Source organism: Grammomys surdaster, unplaced genomic scaffold (genome assembly GCF_004785775.1).
Source record: "Grammomys surdaster isolate TR1022 unplaced genomic scaffold, NIH_TR_1.0 253, whole genome shotgun sequence".
Taxonomy (NCBI): Eukaryota; Metazoa; Chordata; class Mammalia; order Rodentia; family Muridae; genus Grammomys; species Grammomys surdaster.
The window spans coordinates 88,491-106,936 of NW_021604694.1; the positions used below are offsets into that span (position 1 = coordinate 88,491).

The 18,446-nt window shown below is 51.0% G+C and overlaps 2 protein-coding genes across 3 annotated transcripts; both read right to left on the bottom strand.

Annotated features, from left to right (window-relative positions):
• Positions 1 to 132: 132 nt before the first annotated feature.
• Ppp4c (protein phosphatase 4 catalytic subunit) lies at positions 133 to 6,768 on the bottom strand. The gene is made up of 9 exons (XM_028775153.1): positions 6,641 to 6,768; positions 6,280 to 6,441; positions 3,303 to 3,354; positions 2,674 to 2,724; positions 2,416 to 2,517; positions 1,727 to 1,900; positions 1,506 to 1,632; positions 648 to 837; positions 133 to 568 (listed from the first exon to the last, which is right to left on the bottom strand). The coding sequence occupies exons 2-9, from the start codon at positions 6,375 to 6,377 to the stop codon at positions 439 to 441; spliced, it is 924 nt and encodes a 307-aa protein (XP_028630986.1). The 5' UTR covers positions 6,378 to 6,441; positions 6,641 to 6,768; the 3' UTR covers positions 133 to 438.
• Positions 6,769 to 9,657: 2,889 nt separating this feature from the next.
• Positions 9,658 to 14,927, bottom strand: Aldoa (aldolase, fructose-bisphosphate A). Of its 2 annotated transcripts, none has more exons than XM_028775130.1 (9): positions 14,769 to 14,927; positions 12,094 to 12,232; positions 11,792 to 12,003; positions 11,304 to 11,358; positions 11,050 to 11,210; positions 10,628 to 10,711; positions 10,361 to 10,535; positions 10,026 to 10,225; positions 9,658 to 9,941 (listed from the first exon to the last, which is right to left on the bottom strand). In XM_028775130.1, the coding sequence occupies exons 2-9, from the start codon at positions 12,203 to 12,205 to the stop codon at positions 9,846 to 9,848; spliced, it is 1,095 nt and encodes a 364-aa protein (XP_028630963.1). In that variant the 5' UTR covers positions 12,206 to 12,232; positions 14,769 to 14,927; the 3' UTR covers positions 9,658 to 9,845. The 2 variants fall into 2 exon arrangements, with proteins under 2 accessions (XP_028630963.1, XP_028630961.1); XM_028775128.1 differs by lacking the exon at positions 14,769 to 14,927 and adding an exon at positions 13,505 to 13,709.
• Between the last annotated feature and the right edge of the window lie 3,519 nt (positions 14,928 to 18,446).

Consider the following 18,446-nt stretch of genomic DNA (forward strand, 5'->3'; position numbering starts at 1 on the left):
ACCTAGATTTTAAGCAACACTAAGAAAGCCTTTGGGAAAGATGAGCAGATGGAGCCTGAGAACTCTGGGCCATGGACAAGCAGGGCAGGTCTCCATGTCTACCTCAATCAAACCTGACAGAAACCCTAAGACTATTTTTCTTCTTTTATTAGAATTTTTTTCTTTTTTTCTCAAAATGTTTTATCTAAAAACAAAACAAAAAAAAAAGAGAGAAATAAAAGAAAAAAGAAAAAGGAAAAAAGAAAAACAAAAAATGACTGGAAACTTCATGGATCAAGTGGGAGAAAGGAGAGGAAGCCAGGAGCTAAGGCTCCAACCTCTCCAGAGCAAGTCCGCACCCTGGGGCAAGCAAAGCCAGGCAGCCCCTCATACCCAGCCTCCGTCTGGGCAGAGGGCAGTCACAGTGGTCCAAGGGCCAGAGGGGCTGGGGCCAAGGAGTCACAGGAAATAGTCGGCCACTGGCTTTTTGGAGGGGATACCACGTGTCTCTTGGGGTGCAGCCTCGAAGATGATGAAATCTTTCTGGAGGTGCTCATCCAGTTCTAAGATGGCTGCCACATTGCCACAGCTGGATTTAAGAAAAGCACAGTTAGCAATGGCTGGCCCAGATACCTACCCTCACCCGGCTCCCAGCCCTGCCAGCTCACCGGTAGCAGTAATTAGGCGCTGACCACACAGTAAGCACGGTCTCATTGAAGTGCCACTTGTAACCTTCCATCACCAATTGGTGGGCACGGCAGATCATATCAATGTCATTGGCTGCATTGAACTGGGCGACCACGTCACTGCCAAACAGGTAGCCTGCCCCACGGGGGCTCACTCCCCAGCCTGTTGTGTCTGAGACAAGACAAGGACAGTGTGTGGGCTCCTCTGGTTGTCTACTATACTACAGAATTAAAAGCCTGTGCATCTTTCCTCATCAAGCAGAGGCTTGTTGTAGGGGATCCTGGGAGACAGGATAGCAAATGCTAGAGCAGAGACGCTCCAAGGAGAAAAATGCCCAGAGTACCACTGTGATCAAGGTGTTTCCTGGCAATAAGGTCATTTTCTGCCACATGGGGCAGTCTGGACTAACACTGATGGAACTGGAGGGTATGCTTAGGACTGGTACTCGGAAAGCCTGGCTTTAAATCTTTATTCTGCCCCAACTAGAGGGGAATAATAGGGGCCATCATTCTAGGAGACTGGTCTCACCTCCCAAGAAGCTACTGTCAAGGTCTATGACCTTTCCTACCCAGGGAGCCAATGATTTCACCCTGAACAGACCCCCTGAGCCATGAATACTCATGAGCCAACCTACTGTAGTAGGCCTCAGAACAGCATCATCCATGGTTCCTGCTCCTTATAGAGCATCCAGTCACGAAGGAGAAAGGCTAGGGCCAGTGTGGACCAACCTTGCTTTCCTCTCCCCAAACTACCCTGGCCTGGCTCTTCTTCCTTCATACACTTGCTTAAATCCAGTCTCCACAAGCTAAAAGTAAAGCCAGCTCAGGTATTGCCCTTACCTTCAGGGTCAGACCACAGGAGGTCACACATGGGTCCATCATGGGGTACCTCTTGCTTTCGGTCAATTGTCCGGATCTGGTCCAAGGTCTGGATGGAAGGGGAAAGACCTCCATGCACACAGAAGATCTACAAGGGAAAGTGATATTAGAGAAAGGGAGGTGGAAGCCCAGAGACCCAACACTGCCCCACCCACCCCTAAGGAGATCCACAGCCAACCTACCTTGCCATCAATGATGGCAGACAGGCTGAGGTAGTCAAAGATCTCAGTACAGTAGCGCCATACAGTCACCGAACCGTATTTCCGTAAGCACTCATCATAGAATCCATAGACCTGGGTAATCTGGCGACTCTCATGATTGCCCCGGATCAAAGTGATTCGGTCAGGATATCGAACCTGGGGGAGCATCAAGCCAGGGCTGATTCTAGTCTGTTTCCCACTTAACCCCTCCCAAGTGTCTACTAGCCTCACTCAGCCCTCACCATGATCAGTGTAGCCCAGACTCTCGCTGTCTCTTACACAATCATGGCGTCCCTGCCTCACAGGCTCGGGGGCTTTTTCTAGAGCTGCACTATAAGACTAACGATTCCTCTCACCGGCAGACGGCCACACAGTCTCCGGCTCCAATCCTTAGCGCCCCATCCCCACCCTACTGTGGCCCCTCACCAATGAACTTTCCCAGTTTACTCAATTTCTGCTGCTTCCTGAGCACACGGCCTGTCTACTTCCCAGAACTCACATCACCGCCTCTTCTCAAGGGCTCAGGAGACGGCCCCACTCATGGCAGCAGTCATGACCAGCCCCGCCAAGCACACAGTCCACAGCCACAGCAAAGTTCCAAGGTGACAGGAAAGGTGATGAGGGCAGCGAGCAGTGCCAAGGCTCGGGCTCCAGGGGCCAAGGGTCCTCACCTTAAGAGCCAGCAGGAGGAGGAAGGTTTCAACACTGTAGAAACCACGGTCCACAAAGTCTCCCATGAAGAGGTAGTTGGTCTCAGGGACATCGCCACCTACCTGGGAGGAGGGATATGGCTCTGCTTGGCCCCAAACTATCTCTCCTCCCACTGCAAGGCCAAAGAGCTGAGCCCCTTCTGTCACCCAAAGCCCGTGCAGCCTAAGGCCTAACTTCCAATCACCCCCAGTTTACAGGCCCAGTGTTCCCTGACTCACTCTGAACAGCTCCTTGAGGTCATAGAATTGTCCATGGATGTCACCGCATACCTGGAAAAAATGCATGTGGATTGTCAGAGTGGACAAAGGCATAAAGAGGCCTTTGTTCCTAGAGACTACCCTTCAAAATACCTGTTACTTTCCGTGCCAGCCAAGGCTGTATTACTCCACCTCAGGATTACAGTTCCACCCTCTAGCCCCAAGTGACCCTGTTCTGGAGTCATCTATCAGCCCACTCTGCTCTGGTGCAGGAGATGTGTTTCTTGGGAGATGCACAGCTTCAGAAGACTGGCTTCATCTCTGTTTGCCCATGAGCCCAGCAGAGTTACCAGCATACAGGCAAGACTCACTTACCAAATCAAATTCTCCTGCCTTAGCTATGAACATCACCATGGTATATCAAAACTCCTACAGCATCCCTTCTTTCCTTATAGTCAGGAGGCTAAACCCATGGTCTCGAACACATCAGGAAAGCATCTGACCACTAAACTGCAACTTCTGCCCACCATCTAATTCTTGTATCAAGGCTCACCTGAAGACTGAGGAGAGCAGAGACAGGGGAAGGAGGGTTCTAGCCTCTCATAAATTCAGGACCAAGTCAGAGGCTCCAGGGGACACAGAGTACTCACTGTGACTGGCGAGTCCACCCTCTGCACGTTGCTCTCTTCTACCAAGATCTCTCTGGAGACAGGAGAAGACCAGGGTCACCACAGCCAGGCCAGCCCAGCCCAATTCCTGACCTTTTTTGGAGGGAGGGAGGACATGAGGTAGTCCTTGAACCTCCATGGGACAGGAGGAAGTATGCACTGTCCCCATGATTTTGGTCAAAAAGCACTGACCTCTGCCACTCCACACCTCAACATTCAACACCTGCTCATGGCTCCTTGTTGCCAACTGAACAGAGTACAAGTTCTCACCCACCTTTCCCTGGTTAAGCCCCTCCAAGCAGGCTGGGACATTTGCAGCCTAGACTCTCCCTGTGGTTCCTTCTCATGAGTACAGCACATATTCCTGAAAGGGAGATCCCTTTCCCTCAGAATGCTGAGCTCTGACCTCACTCCCTTCTCCCACACTATCCACAGTAAGGCCGAGGTCTAGGGCATGATGATTCCCAGATGGATCTTCAAAGGGTTGTGCTGTCCCTTCCTTGTCAGCATTAAATTTTATTTATTTGTTCTGGAGACATAGCCTCATTATGTATCCTCGGCTAGTCTGGATGTGTAAACTTGATGTGTAAACCAGGTTAGTCTCAAGCTCAAGAAATCTGCCTGTCCGTGTCTGCCTCGTGTATGCAGGGATTAAAGGACTGTAGCACTGTAACAGGATCTGGTGTAGCTTTTTGCTACTCTGTGGGTTCTTCTAACAGTATCTTCTCTGGCTTAGCTCAGAAGAGCACTGTGGCCGGGCGGTGGTGGCGCACTCCTTTAATCCCAGTACTTGGGAGGCAGAGGCAGGCGGATTTCTGAATTCAAGAGTTCGAGGCTAGCCTGGTCTACAGAGTGAGTTTCAGGACAGCCAGGGCTACACAGAGAAACACTGTCTTGAAAAACCAAACCAAACCAAAAAAAAAAAAAAAGAAGAAGAAGACGAAGAACACTGTCTTTCCTAACCCTACTCCTACGGTGATTTTCCCAAACACTGCCTTCTAGAACATCGACAGGATCAAGTTGGAAACTTGCTGAACCTGGGAATCCAATTTCCAGAGGAGCAATGCCAGCCGCTCTCATAGACCTCAAATCAATACCAGGAACACACACATGGAATGTGAGCACTTGGTAGGTAAGGCAGAAAGATCAAGATTATGCTTGGCTATATAGAAGGTTCAAGGACAGCCTAAGATGTGTGTTCCTGTTTAATAAGCAAAACCTGAAACAGTCAGGCATAACGGCATGGTGACTGCAGCAAAGGAGTCCACACTCCAGACCAGCCTAAGAGACAGTGAGATCCTGTCTCCAAAACAAAAGCCCCAAACCAAACAGGGCTAGGGATATAGCCTAGCAAGAGAAAGTAAACTAGGACAGCAGCTGTCACATCCTCAATGGTAACCTGCATCAAGTCACTGGTATCCAGAAGTCATGGCTTCCTACTCTGTAAAAAGAAAGCATCACTTGAGAGACAGAGACAGATGGATCTCTGTGAATTCAAGGCCAGCTGGGACTACATGGGAGGAGAGACAGACAGACAGGCACACACACATATACTCTCCTAACATCACAGGACTGGTGGGGAAGAGTGAGGACCAGGTTACTGTCCATTCAACAGGGTGGAAGTCACACTGAAACAATTTCCAGATGAGGCAGGTAATCAGCCTCAATGCTGCCTACATATTTACTCCCTGCTTGAATATTCCTTCTCACTGTGCTCTGTCAGCTGGTCAAGAGTGCATCCTTCAAGGTCTACCCTTTCTTAGAAGTACCTTGGTCACCCAAGGGTGGTAGCACATGTCTTCAATCCCAGCACTTGGGAGTCAGGGGCAAGTGGGTCTCTGAGTTCAAGGCCAGCCTGGTCTACAGTTCCAGGACAGTCAGGTCTACACAGAGAAACCCAACCCTGTCTCAGAAAAGAAAGAAAGAAAAAACAAAAAAACAAAAAACAAACAGCAAAGCTTCAGCTAGCTTCAATCTTTAAATACACCATTATTGCCCTTCCCACCATAAAGATACCATCTCATGGCTTACAGTACCCAAACATCATGCTAAATTCACTTCCAGCTCAGATTCACTGAATGCTCACAACCATTTTACTAACTCCTAGACACATTAAAACCACCACCACACAAAGTGGCAGAGCTCAGATTCAAACTCACAGTCACTGAACCCCCAAACGGGGATCCTGACTTACAACCTCCTCCATCTTTCCATATCCACAGCATGCTTAACTCTTTTTTAGGTTCAATTCCTGAGCCCTTGAGTCTGACACAGCGGCCTTGACCTAGATAAGGGTGACCCTAAACCCCTCACTCTCCTCTTCGACCAAGTGCTTGGGATTAGAAGTATGTTGAGGCTGTGGGTTTGTTTGTTTGTTTGTTTGTTTTGTAAATCTTCCTTCTGAAACTCATGTTCTATTCTAGCTTATTGTTTTTCTTAGGACCCTAACTGAACAGGAAAGTGGCTCGACTCCATCTTCCAGATTCATAACTAAAAGGATCCGTATTCAGAGAACTGGCTTCAGGTTCCATTCCTTCCTTGCTGGTGATTTTGAACAATTGGAGTCCTTGTTTTGTTAAAGTGGACACAAAACCACTTTCGCTCTTAAGGACTGATGGGATGGAGAGACTTTCGCAAGTCACGTTTTGTTTTCTGGCCTTGAATCAGCTCATTCTTCAAGAGCTATCCCAGAAACTCAGTCCCTAAAAGAAACTTTCTCTTTCACCCCAGCAGGGCAAACCGCTTTCCCTGAGTTTCCGAGAACTTCCTGCCACTCACTCTTACTCCACTAGAAACACACACGTACAGCCGACCCCGTGGTTCCTGGTGGGAAGTGGCTCTCGAGACATCTCTCCGGGGACGCTTCCGGGATAGGGCAAGCCCTAAGTTCTCGACTGAGTTTGCCCAGCCGAAACCCCTGGGCGACGAGTTGGCCTCCCTCCTGCGGGCCTGCGCTCACCTGGCCTTAGCACACAGAGCCTTGACTTCGCTCTCTTTGATAAGCTCGCAGCGCCGCAGCTGCTCGATCTGCCGGTCCAGGTCGCTGATTTCCGCCATGGCCCACCCCCCGGCGCGGGTCAGAGTCGGGGCCGCCGCCCCCTCCGGACCGCACAGGGGTCTCCTGGGAAAAGCGAAGGCGAGCCCGCCAATCAGAGGGTCCGTGCGGGAGGGGGGACTCGATTCTGGGACCGCCCCCCCCTCCCCTCACGGCGGTCCAGGACCCTCCGCGTCCCGCTGCCCTGGCCGCACCCCGCCAACTCCCGTCGAACCCCGCGGGCCCGCGCTAAGGACGGTGGCCTAGAGGGGCCTCGGACAATTACCGCCGCTAAGACTCCGGCTGAGTCTCTCCGACTCCCCACTTCCCTCCGCTTTGGGCCTCCGCCACCACCGCCGCTTCTACTTCCGGCCTCGCCGCGGAAGCAAAGGGAAACCAGTTCTCTCGCGCGCCGGAAGTGACATACAAGTCACGCCTCTCTCGAGGCGCCCGGAAGGAGCCGGAAGTGGGCGGGCGAAGTAGGTTGGAGGTAAGTATAGCTGTGCTTCAGTTTTGTACGCCCGGTGACGTGAGCTGCGGTAGGCTTCTCATCGCACATTACACTTTTCCCTTGGCTGCTTTCTGTCCTGCTTCTATTACAGATCTCACGGATAAAACTACCTTGTCATCATTGCCTCTCCGGTGTTTAGAATAAGGCCAAGCATTGCAGACATGCATAAGTAGTTGTTCAATGAATGGGCCTATCCTACTCCACATTTGTTGCCACGGTCCCATAGAAACCTTGACATGGAGGAGCTCCGAACCTGGGCCAGACATGGTGCCACACCCTATTTGTAATCCCAGAACTCAGGAGCCTAAGGCTGGATTGTGGATTCTAGGCTGTCAAAGCCACAGAGCAAACAGGGAAAAAAAGAACACCAAAACTCACCAAGATGGCATATCTGATAAAAGAACTTGACATGTCACCAAGTCCGACTGGCTTGATTTGGATCGACAGGACCCATATGGTGATGATAGAAAACACACAGACGATTAAATCTAATTGGAAAAAAAGATAAGTGCCCACTCTCTGGACCTTGTTTTCGACTCCTGTAATTTCAAAATAGTTGATGTTTTTGACAGGGTTTCACCATAGCTCAAAATAGCCCAGATGTTAAGCAACCACACCCAGCATTACTTCCTATTGCCTGAACATACTCCTTGAAGGTGGCAATGGGTTCAAAGGCTAGCTTGCTCACAGTTGAAAGCTGAAAGTCTGGAGTTTTTCAGTTAAGGCGAAAATATGAATCCAGGAAAAGTGGTTTTCAAGTCTGGCTTTCACCTTTATTGTTGCTGAAACTCAAAGCAACACAAACACTAAGACTCGACACTCCCCAAGTTTAGTGCATGCACTCTGCTTCTGCCTCCTTTCTCTTCGACTTTTGCTGTAGGCAGAGCAGGTTATTAATCTTTCTTCTACACACCATACTCCTCTTTTTCAGTACTCTATTGTCCCTCTCAATTTTAAACAATTTTTATGTGCCCTAAGATTGTCTTATAGTGGATGGGAGAGATGGCTTAGTGGTTAGCAGACTGCTTTTCAGCCGACCACCTGGGTTCAATTCCCACCACCCACATGGCTGCTCACAACTTTAACTTCTGTTCCGGGGGTCCAACACTTCCACACAAACATACATTCAGCTAAAATAGCAATGTACATAAAATAGAAATAAATTTTTGCCGGGCATTGGTGGCACATTCCTTTAATCCCAGCACTTGGGAGGCAGAGGCAGGCGGATTTCTGAGTTCGAGAGTTCGAGGCCAGCCTGGCCTACAGAGAGTTCCAGGACAGCCAGGGCTACACAGAGAAACCCTGTCTCGAAAAACCAAAAAAAAAAAAAAAAAATTTTTTTAAAGAGATTGTTTCACAGAAGGGAGTAATAGCACATGCCTTTCATCCCAGTACTTGGGAAGCAGAGGAAGGCAGATCAGAATTCGAGACCAGTGTGGTCTACACAATTCCAGAAAGCAAGGCTACAAAAGTGATAAGCAGAAAGGCCAAAGTTTGTTTCCCCAAACACTAGGGATTTAATCTTCTCCTGAAGTGCTGGGAGGAAACCAGAGCCGTATAAAGTGCTCAGCCACTGAGCTTTGTCCCCAGCCTGAGCTTTGATTACTGGCCATACATGGAAATATTCAGACAGTAGAGAGAGACTATGCTTGGATACTCCTAGTATAAGTCAATTCTATCCAGATCACTGAAAACTAAAGTGTAAAAGATGTTTAGGAAGGAAAACAAAACAGAAAGGACAGAAGGCAGGAAACAGGAAATGGTTAAGATCAAACAAGTTCCTATTAATCTCCAGCAGCACTATACAGGTATATAGGGGCCAGAGAGAGAACTCAGTATAGAGTACTTACTGCCTTCCAGAGAACCTACACGACTCACAACCATGAGAAACCTGGCACTCTGCCACTGAATTACAGTCCCCAGCTCTCAGTCCTTAGGGTTTTCTATCTTGCTAAAAAGTATTTGATGCCTTCCTTTTGGCCTTCAAGGGCATCAGACACTGTATACAAACATACATTTATGCAGAACAATTTGAAAGCACAACCACACTCAGTGTAAGGTGGCAAGAACAGATGGCCATTGGCTTGGTGTGTTGCTCATTCTGTCAAGGATCCGTCAGTTCTCATGGAACCTGAGAGTTCTGCAGCTGAGCTGTGTGCATACCTATGCCAATGCAGGAGAGGATTCTGGATTTTCCAAAAGGCTCCATATTCCCAAAAGAGCATAAAGGTGTTAATTGTATTTCCTGTTACAATGGGAAAACAGCTGCATAAATTTAAAGTAATAGTAGACTTCACCCTTGGCAAGGTAAGAACGCCAGTTAGGAATGTGAGGGCTGGGGCTGCCTCGCAGAGGCCTAGAGCCCTTGCCTAGCATTCATGAAGTCCTTGGTTGGATCCCAGCCTGGTTTAGATTGGGCACGGCACCCTACTGTAATTCCAGCACTCGGGACGTAGAGGCAGAATATTAGGTGTTCAAAGTTACCTTCAATTAGATGTGTTCAGAACATCTCACAATACTCTGCCTTTCTCAAAGCTCTGGTCAAAAAACATATACTGACCAATAAAACCTTCCTCCAGCTTTCATGTCTGCGTGACACCCCCAGAGTGAGTTTACGTGCTCTTTGCTGTTTATTATTGAACCAAAAAAGTTTGTGAACCCTAAAAAAATAAAAAAACAAACAAAAACAATCCTTCCTCCATCCTTTTACTGCCCAGGAAGAAGGAACCTCAAGTACGGCTCTTTGCTCAGGCCCTCCCTCCCCTATACCCTACAAGGAATGAACAACAGACTCCCCCTTAAATAGTTGTTTATTGGCAGTGGACTGGAAGGGATGGCAGATTTAGCATTCACAGACAACACCGCACGCACGAGGGCAGCAAGAGTGATGGGAAAGAGGCTGAAGGCCCCTCTTCAGTAGCAAGTGGGTAGGTAGGCAGGGGCCTGGAGTGTTGATGGAGCAGCCTTAGATCAGCTCTGGTTAGTAGGCATGGTTAGAGATGAAGAGAGATTCACTGGCTGCGGCTCCAGACTGGCCACTTGGGGTATACTTTCCTTGACAAGCGAGGCTGTTGGCCTAAAGGGAAGAGGAGTCAGAGGAATTCTCTTCTGACTGCCCCCCACCCCTGCCCAGGCCCCTGTTCACACTTCCACGCCTTACCAGGGCTCGCTTGATATACTCCTCCTGGGCTGCCTTCAGGTTCTCCTTCTTCCCACCCCAGGCCTTCAGAGCAGAAGCCTGCAGGGCTCGGCCATAGGAGAAAGTCAAGGCCCACGGCTTCAGCAGGGGACACTTGTTGATAGCGTTGAGGTTGATGGATGCCTCTTCCTCACTCTGCCCTCCAGACAGGAAAGTGACCCCTGGGAACAAGTGCACAGGAAAGGGTGCTTGCATTAGATGCAGGGCAGGACAGGGCTGCGACAAGCTACCCTGGACACAGTCAAATGTGACGGCACATCCACTTCACCAGGCCAAGATGAGGGAGTGGGCCTCACCAGGGACAGCAGGGGGCACTGTGCGACGAAGGGCTGTGACCGTTGCCATGGCAATCTCCTCATTGGAAAATTTCTGAGTGCAAGCATGGCCAGGGGTGACCATGTTGGGCTTCAGCAATGTGCCTTCCAGGTAGACATGGTGGTCACTCAGAGCCTTATAGACAGCCGCCAGTACCTGGAACACAGCAGGAGAAGGTGGAAAATCAGGGACTACCTCAGTGGGGCCAGCCCACCACATTACCCTGACCAAGTAGATGGGCAACCTACCTTCTCAGTTACATACTGGCAGCGCTTCAAGTCATGGTCCCCATCAGGGAGGATTTCAGGCTCCACAATGGGTACAATGCCATTCTGTGGGAAGGACAAGATAATGAGGCCTCCTGACCAGGAACCTCACCTACAGCTCTACCACCATTAGCCATGAACTTATCTTGATGATGGTGATGGGAATGAAGCATCAAAGGCCTTAGCAGGTTACAAGGACAAGCAAACCTATCAGATTTACCCATACACCTATTCCCACCCCTGCTTTGCAGAGTGGCCTCCACTCAATAGCCTGATGCATAGTGGGTATCGAGAACAGTTGCTCTGGGGGAGGTAGATATCCTGGCAGATGGACAAAAAGCTAGCCCACACTGCACCAAATGTGTTAGGAAATGGCCTACTGCCGGCCTGTAGTCCAGTCCCACCTGCTGGCAGATGCTGGCATAACGGGCCAGAACATTGGCATTTTCCATGATGGCAAGGGCCGAGGGAGTATGTTCCCCAATCTTTAGCACACAGCGCCACTTGGCAAAGTCAGCGCCATCCTTCTTATACTGGGCACAGCGTTCAGACAGCCCATCCAGCCCTGCAGAGGAGGAACACAGTGAAGTTTGTGAGCAGACTCACTCTGGAACGCTGGTGAGCTGGTGGAGAAGGGAAGGAGGCAGATGATTCTTACCTTGGGTAGTGGTCTCGCCATTGGTTCCTGCCAGGGGCACTACACCCTTATCTACCTGCCAGGGAGGACAGCAGTCAGCCTGCGGCCCTTTGCTCCTCTACCCAGCCCCAACCTCATCCCTCACTACAGCCTCTCATGGCCTGCAAATATTTTTACGAGGAAAGATACGTGTATTATTTGAGAGGAATGTTAGCTGGACTAGAGGGACCTGGTGCTACCTCTCCCCCAAGAAAACCATTTCACTTTCTGACTTTAGTTTTTCATCCACAGATGTGGATCACATCTTAGAATCACAGGGGGACCATTAAATTATAACAGAGCACTTGCATAACAAGAGTTCCATCCCAAACACTGATTCTGCAAGCACACCCGCACTAAGTCAACCATACCTAAGTCTCTAGGCCTGCTAGCCCAATGTTCACCCCTCCCTACTAATCCTTTTCTCCAGATCCATCTCTAATCTTACACCCCAGAGCCCCTCCCCTTACCTTAATGCCCACAACACCACCCTTGGACTTGATAACTTGGGGGAAGGGACGTCCATCATCTGCCTTCTGGTACAGTGTCTCGTGGAAGAGGATCACCCCCCCAATGCAGGGATTCACACGGTCATCGGCCGTCAGCAGCAGCTGGCGGTAGAAGCGCCTGTTCTCCTCTGTGTTCTCAGTGCCAATGGACTGCAGGCGCTTGGCGATGCTTCCTGAAGGGAGGGTCATGTGGGAAGATAAGGGATCAGTCGACTACCTCCAACCTCGGGCCCTCCTCCCCCTTTTTTCTGCCTGTACCGCACCAGTGGACTCATCTGCAGCCAGGATGCCCTTGCCCGGAGCCACAATTCGGTGAGCGATGTCAGACAGCTCCTTCTTCTGCTCCGGGGTCAGTGCTGGGTATGGGTAGGGCATGGTGCCAGTGGTAGTGGCAGCACTTTCCTGGGTGAGGAAGACAGACAGGGACAAGTGTTTAATTGGGCCATCCTATGGTCTCCCCAGGTAACAAAGCTCCTTCCCTGGAGGCCAGGGCAATAGCCCCCACCTCCCCTGCCCCACTCCCTGAGGGTCCTGGGATACTTCCTGTCCCAGAGCTCTCCCCTACACCCGACTTCCCTATACTAGACCTGCCTCTTCCTGTACCTTTCCTAACTCTGTCTGTTGCTGGGTGTTGCCCAGCTCAGAGTGGGGTTGCTCACTGGCAACTGGGGGAAAGGAAAAAGCCAGAGCCAGGGACAGGCGGGTCATGTTGAAGCTGGACCCATCTGGCCTGCGCGTTGCCATGGGTCACCTTGCCTAGAAACAAAATTGAACCGGGAATATTTTAGAATTTAAGGATCACGAGTAGGGCAGAGAGCCTAATACCCTCATCTGAAAGAGCCCAAGAAAGAAATGATCTGTGCTTAAAGCCACATTGCAACCCAAAGGGGAGGGCTAAGAGAGAACCCAGATTTCTCGACTGAGGTGGGGTGCCCCTTCTAATCCACCCAGGGCCGGCCCAGGCTTCAAGGACACCCCAAGGTCAGGCTTCTCTCTTTTCGATGGTTGGGGGGCAGGGGAAGAGCGCATGGAAAAGGATATTAGGAAAAACACAGGGCCATCAGAAACACAGAAAAGGGGCTACGGAGCCCAGGTAGAAGGAAACCTTTGCCTCCATACTGTTAGAAGGGGAGGGAAAGGATGTGCGAGGCACGTGCGGATCATACCGCTACAGCGGTTCCAGGCTCAGAATCAAGGTCACAGATAAGGAAAGATAGTTAAGTGTTAATGGGCCACAGAGTGCGGCAGCTGAGGAGTTTAGCCTTCTCCCCAGGGTTTCCCTGAAAGGAAACCAAATTCCTCCACCCCATCGCGGAAACCCTGAGACGGTGTAAGAGCCTATCTCCCCCTCTCCCCATCGCTTTTCGAGATCTCTTAAATAGGCAATGGGACCCTGATGCTTTGCCTAGCGGGGAGTTTTTGCAAAAATAAAAGAGGGGTCTGTTTTTCCACCTCATCTTGCTTCCTCCCCCGGCATGACTCAGCGCGCTGAGCTGCTGCGTGGCGCAGCGAACCGCCAGGGCGCAGGCCGGAGAATCTGGGCTGGGGGCAAGCGTGGGGGCAGAAAAGGGAGAAGTGAGGGGCCGTGGGGAAGACGGCTCCGCACTGCTCGCCGCCGGCCCAAGATCCTAACCCCATAGACCCTTCCCCGAGCACGTGTCAAATGGCGCTCACCTGGCACAGGACGGGGTGGGTCTGCCTGGTACGCCGGTGGGTAGGCGAAAGGACTAAGGAGCGAACGCGGCTAGGGTCACCAGAACCTCGTTCTGCGGCGCGTTCCAAGAGAACGCAGCCTATTCAGCAGGGGGTGGGGGGGACGGAAGGCGGGGCCCCGGACATTTAAAGGCGCCGCTCCGCCCTCTGCAGGTTTTTTCCTTGCAGGGACGCGAGCCGTCCAATAGCAGGCGGGCACTGTGCGGGGCGCCGCCCCAAGATGCTAAGGTTGGAGGCGGCGCTGGGGAGGAGACAAGAGGCTAGAACTCCATCCCTCCTCCGCCCCGCTAGGACGTGACTCGAGCCACATCCTGCAGGTCACCAGGCCCTTCCCCCAGCCTCCCCAGCCCCCCCCCCCCAGCCCCTGCCTGGCGCGCGCGCGAGCATCGTGACTCAGACGGAATGTGGGTTGGAGAGGAGTTGGGAGGGGGTCAGTTAGAGTGAGATGATCAGACTGGCCTCTCCTCCTAGACCCCTGGCTTCCGGCTTGTGCAGTTGCAGCCTGACGTCACTGCAAAGAACGCAGAGGTTCCGAGCCTGCCTGCCTGACTCGGCGCTTGACTAAAAGGCAGGGCGCGTTCGATCTCTCCCTGGCCAGAGCACGCACAGGGAGAGGGAGAGGGCGCGCAGCTAACGTGGTATGCAGGCAAAGCCTCCCCGGACTAGTGTGCCAGCCACATCGCCGCAGAGTGGCGTAGCTTGGCCTGGCCTTGCCTAGCTGATTGGCGGGAGTCCTCACCCGCGAGCTAAACACACCCTGTTTGAGGAAATGACCGAAGAGGACTGGCCCAAGCCAGACCGGTCTTTCCCGAACCTGATTTTCTTCTCCAAAATAAAAAATCCGTCTTGGAGCTCTCTGTCACCCTGTTACTCTAGGAGCACCCAGTTCCCTCAGGCCCCAATCCGCAACCCCCATCCTGCAATCCGGCTAGCGGCCCACCTGTGGCGCAGTGAAAGAAGCCGCAGAGCCTGGTCAGCTGCGAGTGAGCCCGACAGTCCAGGGCTGGGTTATAAGACAGCTCCTACCCTCCACCCCGCCCCTACACACCCCCGCACCAGTGTCCCAGACCTTCTCGGTAACCCCTGCCCTTTCCCCACCACGAATCCCGCGACGGGGACCTATATTTAGGGAAACCTGAGGCTCCTGACATTCATCCCTGCGTGGGGGTTGGGAGGAGGAAGCTTTAGTTTGCCTTGAGAGGAGGAGGTGCCACTGCTCACTCACCGGTCTTTAGAGGAACCTCTTCCTTGGAAATACAGTGAAATTAGTCGAGAAATCAATCTCGGGTCTGGGATCTGTAAGGCAGAACAAGAAGGGAAAACATCTAATGTTGCCTCCCACTGACTCCTCTGGTTCCCTCCTACCTTAACTCTGGTGCCTGCTGGTGGTTGTACTTTTTTTTTTTTTTTTTAAGGAGAGCAGATGCAGGCAGGATACTCACCTCTTAAAATAACCAGAAGTCTATAGACAGGGTGTGGCTGGCCATCCCTTTATCCTGATAGTCCAGGTTGGCGGAGCCCGCCCACACTGTTGCCTGGGTGAGCAATGTCCTGCATCCTCACCTTCACATACAATAGTTTATCAGGTTAGGGAGGGGAAGAGAGGCAGGGGCACTGGCCAGAACTCCAGGCCCTTTTCAGCTGTCCAAGGTCTCTCAGAATCCTGCCTTTCAGGGAACCAAGCCCTCCAGTCAAGGTTCCCAGGCTGGGCCTGCCATCCATAACTCCAGTGTCCTAGTAGTGATGTCCTGAGGGTCATTATAGAGGGGGCCCTGGGGGCTGGCCACTCCCCAAAGAACAACGCCCCCAGCCCCATCTCTCATCTGAGCTTGATCTCGAAACAGAGGCAGTTGAGGCTCTGGCAGTCTGGGAGCTGGCAGGCACAGGCACAGTCACACAATGGGCAGCAGCGAGGGCATCGAGGGGCCCAACCCTGAGGGAGAAGAGAGATGGATAAGCGGAGGGACTGAGGAGGACAGAGCAGCCCAGTGGGCAGAGAAACAAAGCAATCCTCCATGTTAAACATCAGCAGTGATACAGTACCCTATCTCACTGTGTTCCGAGATGCAGGCTCTAGGACTCAAGGGCTCTGTCCCTTTTCCTACCACATGGGTGAGAGCAGTGGACCACTGAAGAATTAGCTTTAAGTCTGGCTAGTAGGTACAGGCTACTCTCAGAGCCCTATGCAACCTAGAGGAAGTCAAGACTGGAAACATGTTTCCATCCTCATGAAGATAATTTCTGGGGTTTGGACTTTCTTGCTGGCATGAAACCAAACTATAGGATCTCTTTCTTCCTTTCCTTCAGAGACAGGCTCTCATTCCATAACTCAGGCTAGTCTGGAACAATGAAATGCAGGCTGGCCTCAAAATCATGACAATCCTTACTTCAACCTACCAAGTACTGGGGTTTCTCTTGTCCTGTTTTGAGACAGGGTTTCACTGTGTGGCCTGGCTGTCATGGAATTCACTCACTTCCTAGTGCTGAAGCAGGCAGATCTCTCTGAGTTTGGACCAGCCTAATCTACATATTGAGTTCCAGGATAGCCAGGGCTACACAGAGAAGTGGTTCTCAACCTTCCTAATGCTACTGCCTTTTAATATAGTTCCTCATGTTGTGGTGTCCCCCAACCAAAAAAATATTTTTGTTGCTACTTCACAACTGTAATTTTGCTACTGTTATGAATCATAAATATCTGGGTTTTTTTTGATAATCTTAGGTCAGCCCTGTGTAAGTTAATACCCACTCCTCCCACCCCCCGAAAATGGTCACAACCCACAGGTTGAGAACCACTGACAGAAATGGACCCTATGTAAGCCAGGTGTCCTGACTTGAGCCTATTTTAGTCCCAGCACCAGGAAAGGTAAAGGCAAACAGATGAGAAATCCAAGCCAGCCTAAGCAACAGAAGACCTTGTCTTTAAAGGACAAGACAAACAAACAACAGGAAAAACAAAACAAAACCACCCAAACAAGCAAAAAACCCCAGATGGCTGAAGTGATGGCTCAGCAATGGCCGCTCTTCCAGAGGACCTGAGTTCAGTTCCCAGCACCCATATGGTGGCTCACAACCATCCTGGCTCCAGATCCCAAGTTGTTGGGGATCTGACACTTTCTTCTGACTTCCTCAGGCACACACATGTTTTACAATCAGGCAAAACATTCATATAGATAAAATAAATCTTAAGGGGGGGTGCTTTTTCATCAGTGCTGAATTGAACTTGGGATGTCATGAACACAGGCAAGCACTCTGCTTCTGAGATACCCTGAACGGGGGTCACACTCTGGGATGGAGGGCTCTTCACAAAATAATGAAATAGAAACTCAGTGATTTGCCCATAAGAATACAACCAGCAAGAGAAACTGGTTTGGACCAGAGCTCCTTTCCCCAGGCCTTGGATTCTCGGCGCCTGCCCTCCCAAGGCCAGGAATGTCGGCTTCACTGTAGGGCTTCAAAGGCACGACAGCTGGTCTCCTGTTCTCTGCTTAGTGTGGGGACTCATGCTCAGTGGTGCCTGAGACACAGACAAGTGTTGAGCGTATAAAGTAAGCTAAGCATATCACTTTACTCTCTTTAGGCAAAGGCAGAAGGGGCCTCTTCTGTCTCATGGACATAATGTCCTGAGATATAGGAACACTCATCCCTGTAACCCAAGGCTCCTCTAACCTGAGACAGAAATGATCTGCAACTGCCCCAGGCATGGATGGGAGGCAAGCCAAGGCCCTGGAGTAGACACACCCGAGATGGCTATGTGACAGAGACTGGCTCCTTGAGGCCACTAGCAAAGCTAGTGACAGCCACAGTTGCACAGTTCAATCAGAGACCAGGGCCAAGCCAGGAATAGGGAAATGACCTTTCCAACAGCTGAGGTTTCGGGGTACAGTGTCAGATGGCCAGTGAGATCAGCTGTCAGCAAGGGGGGGAGACCAGCCAGGGAAAGGAGTCTAACCTGGGCCAAGTTACCACCAACAGGGGGAGAAGGCTGTAGGCACAATGGTGGGAGAGTGAAGTGTTTTTCTTGTGTGTGATAAAGAGTGGTTTGAGGGCATCTCTGAAGATCAAGTCGGGTCTGTGGGTTTCTAGAGGACCACACCATCACTCTGTGTACAGAGCCACTAGCCAGAACACTTCACAGCCCTTACCTCAGAAAAGAGGATATTAAAAGCATTTCTTGGCTCTGTTCACAGAAGGGTTTAGTCCAGCCATTAATAACTGGCTAATGGATTTCTTGACTCTCACAAGCAAAGGTTTCTGGAAGAACTCCACTGTTTAAGTACATTAAACAAGGACTCTGTAGCCGGTTAACCTTGTGTTTCTATAGGCTCTTGGGTGGGGTTTATCTTTGGACCTTGGGAGGACCAGCCATTTTTACTGGCTAGTTAGTGCTTAAGCCCCTGAGTCAAAAATGCCTGCGTGTGAATTCTGCCTGATGAAATCATGTTTTGAGCTTCAATTTCCTCATCTCTGAAACAGACACGGGACTCCTGCTTCAGTGTGTCAGGGGGCAGAGCTGAGCCCTTAGTGCTCAGTGATGGGAGCCACTGGACATCACAGTTCTGGTCTCCCTCTGCAGTCTGTCTCTGTCCGCTCAGTGTGTAGCCCTGGTTGTCCTGGAGCTCACTCTGTAAACCATGCTGCCCTTGAACTCACAGAGCTCCATGTGCTTCTTCCTCCCGAGTGTTGGAATCAAAGGCATGAGCTACTATGGCCAGCTTTAGCAGTAGTTCTTAATTCTAATGTGCATCAGAATTATACAAGCTTATTAAAAAGTACAATCTACAGGCCCACCCCAAGGTGACTGGTGAGAAGCCTCGGAGGCAGTAACATGCAAGGCTTCCTTCTGATCACCTCGCTGGATGTCACCCCCTTTCCTGACTCCTCTGTCTGCTTATTTATCTATCTC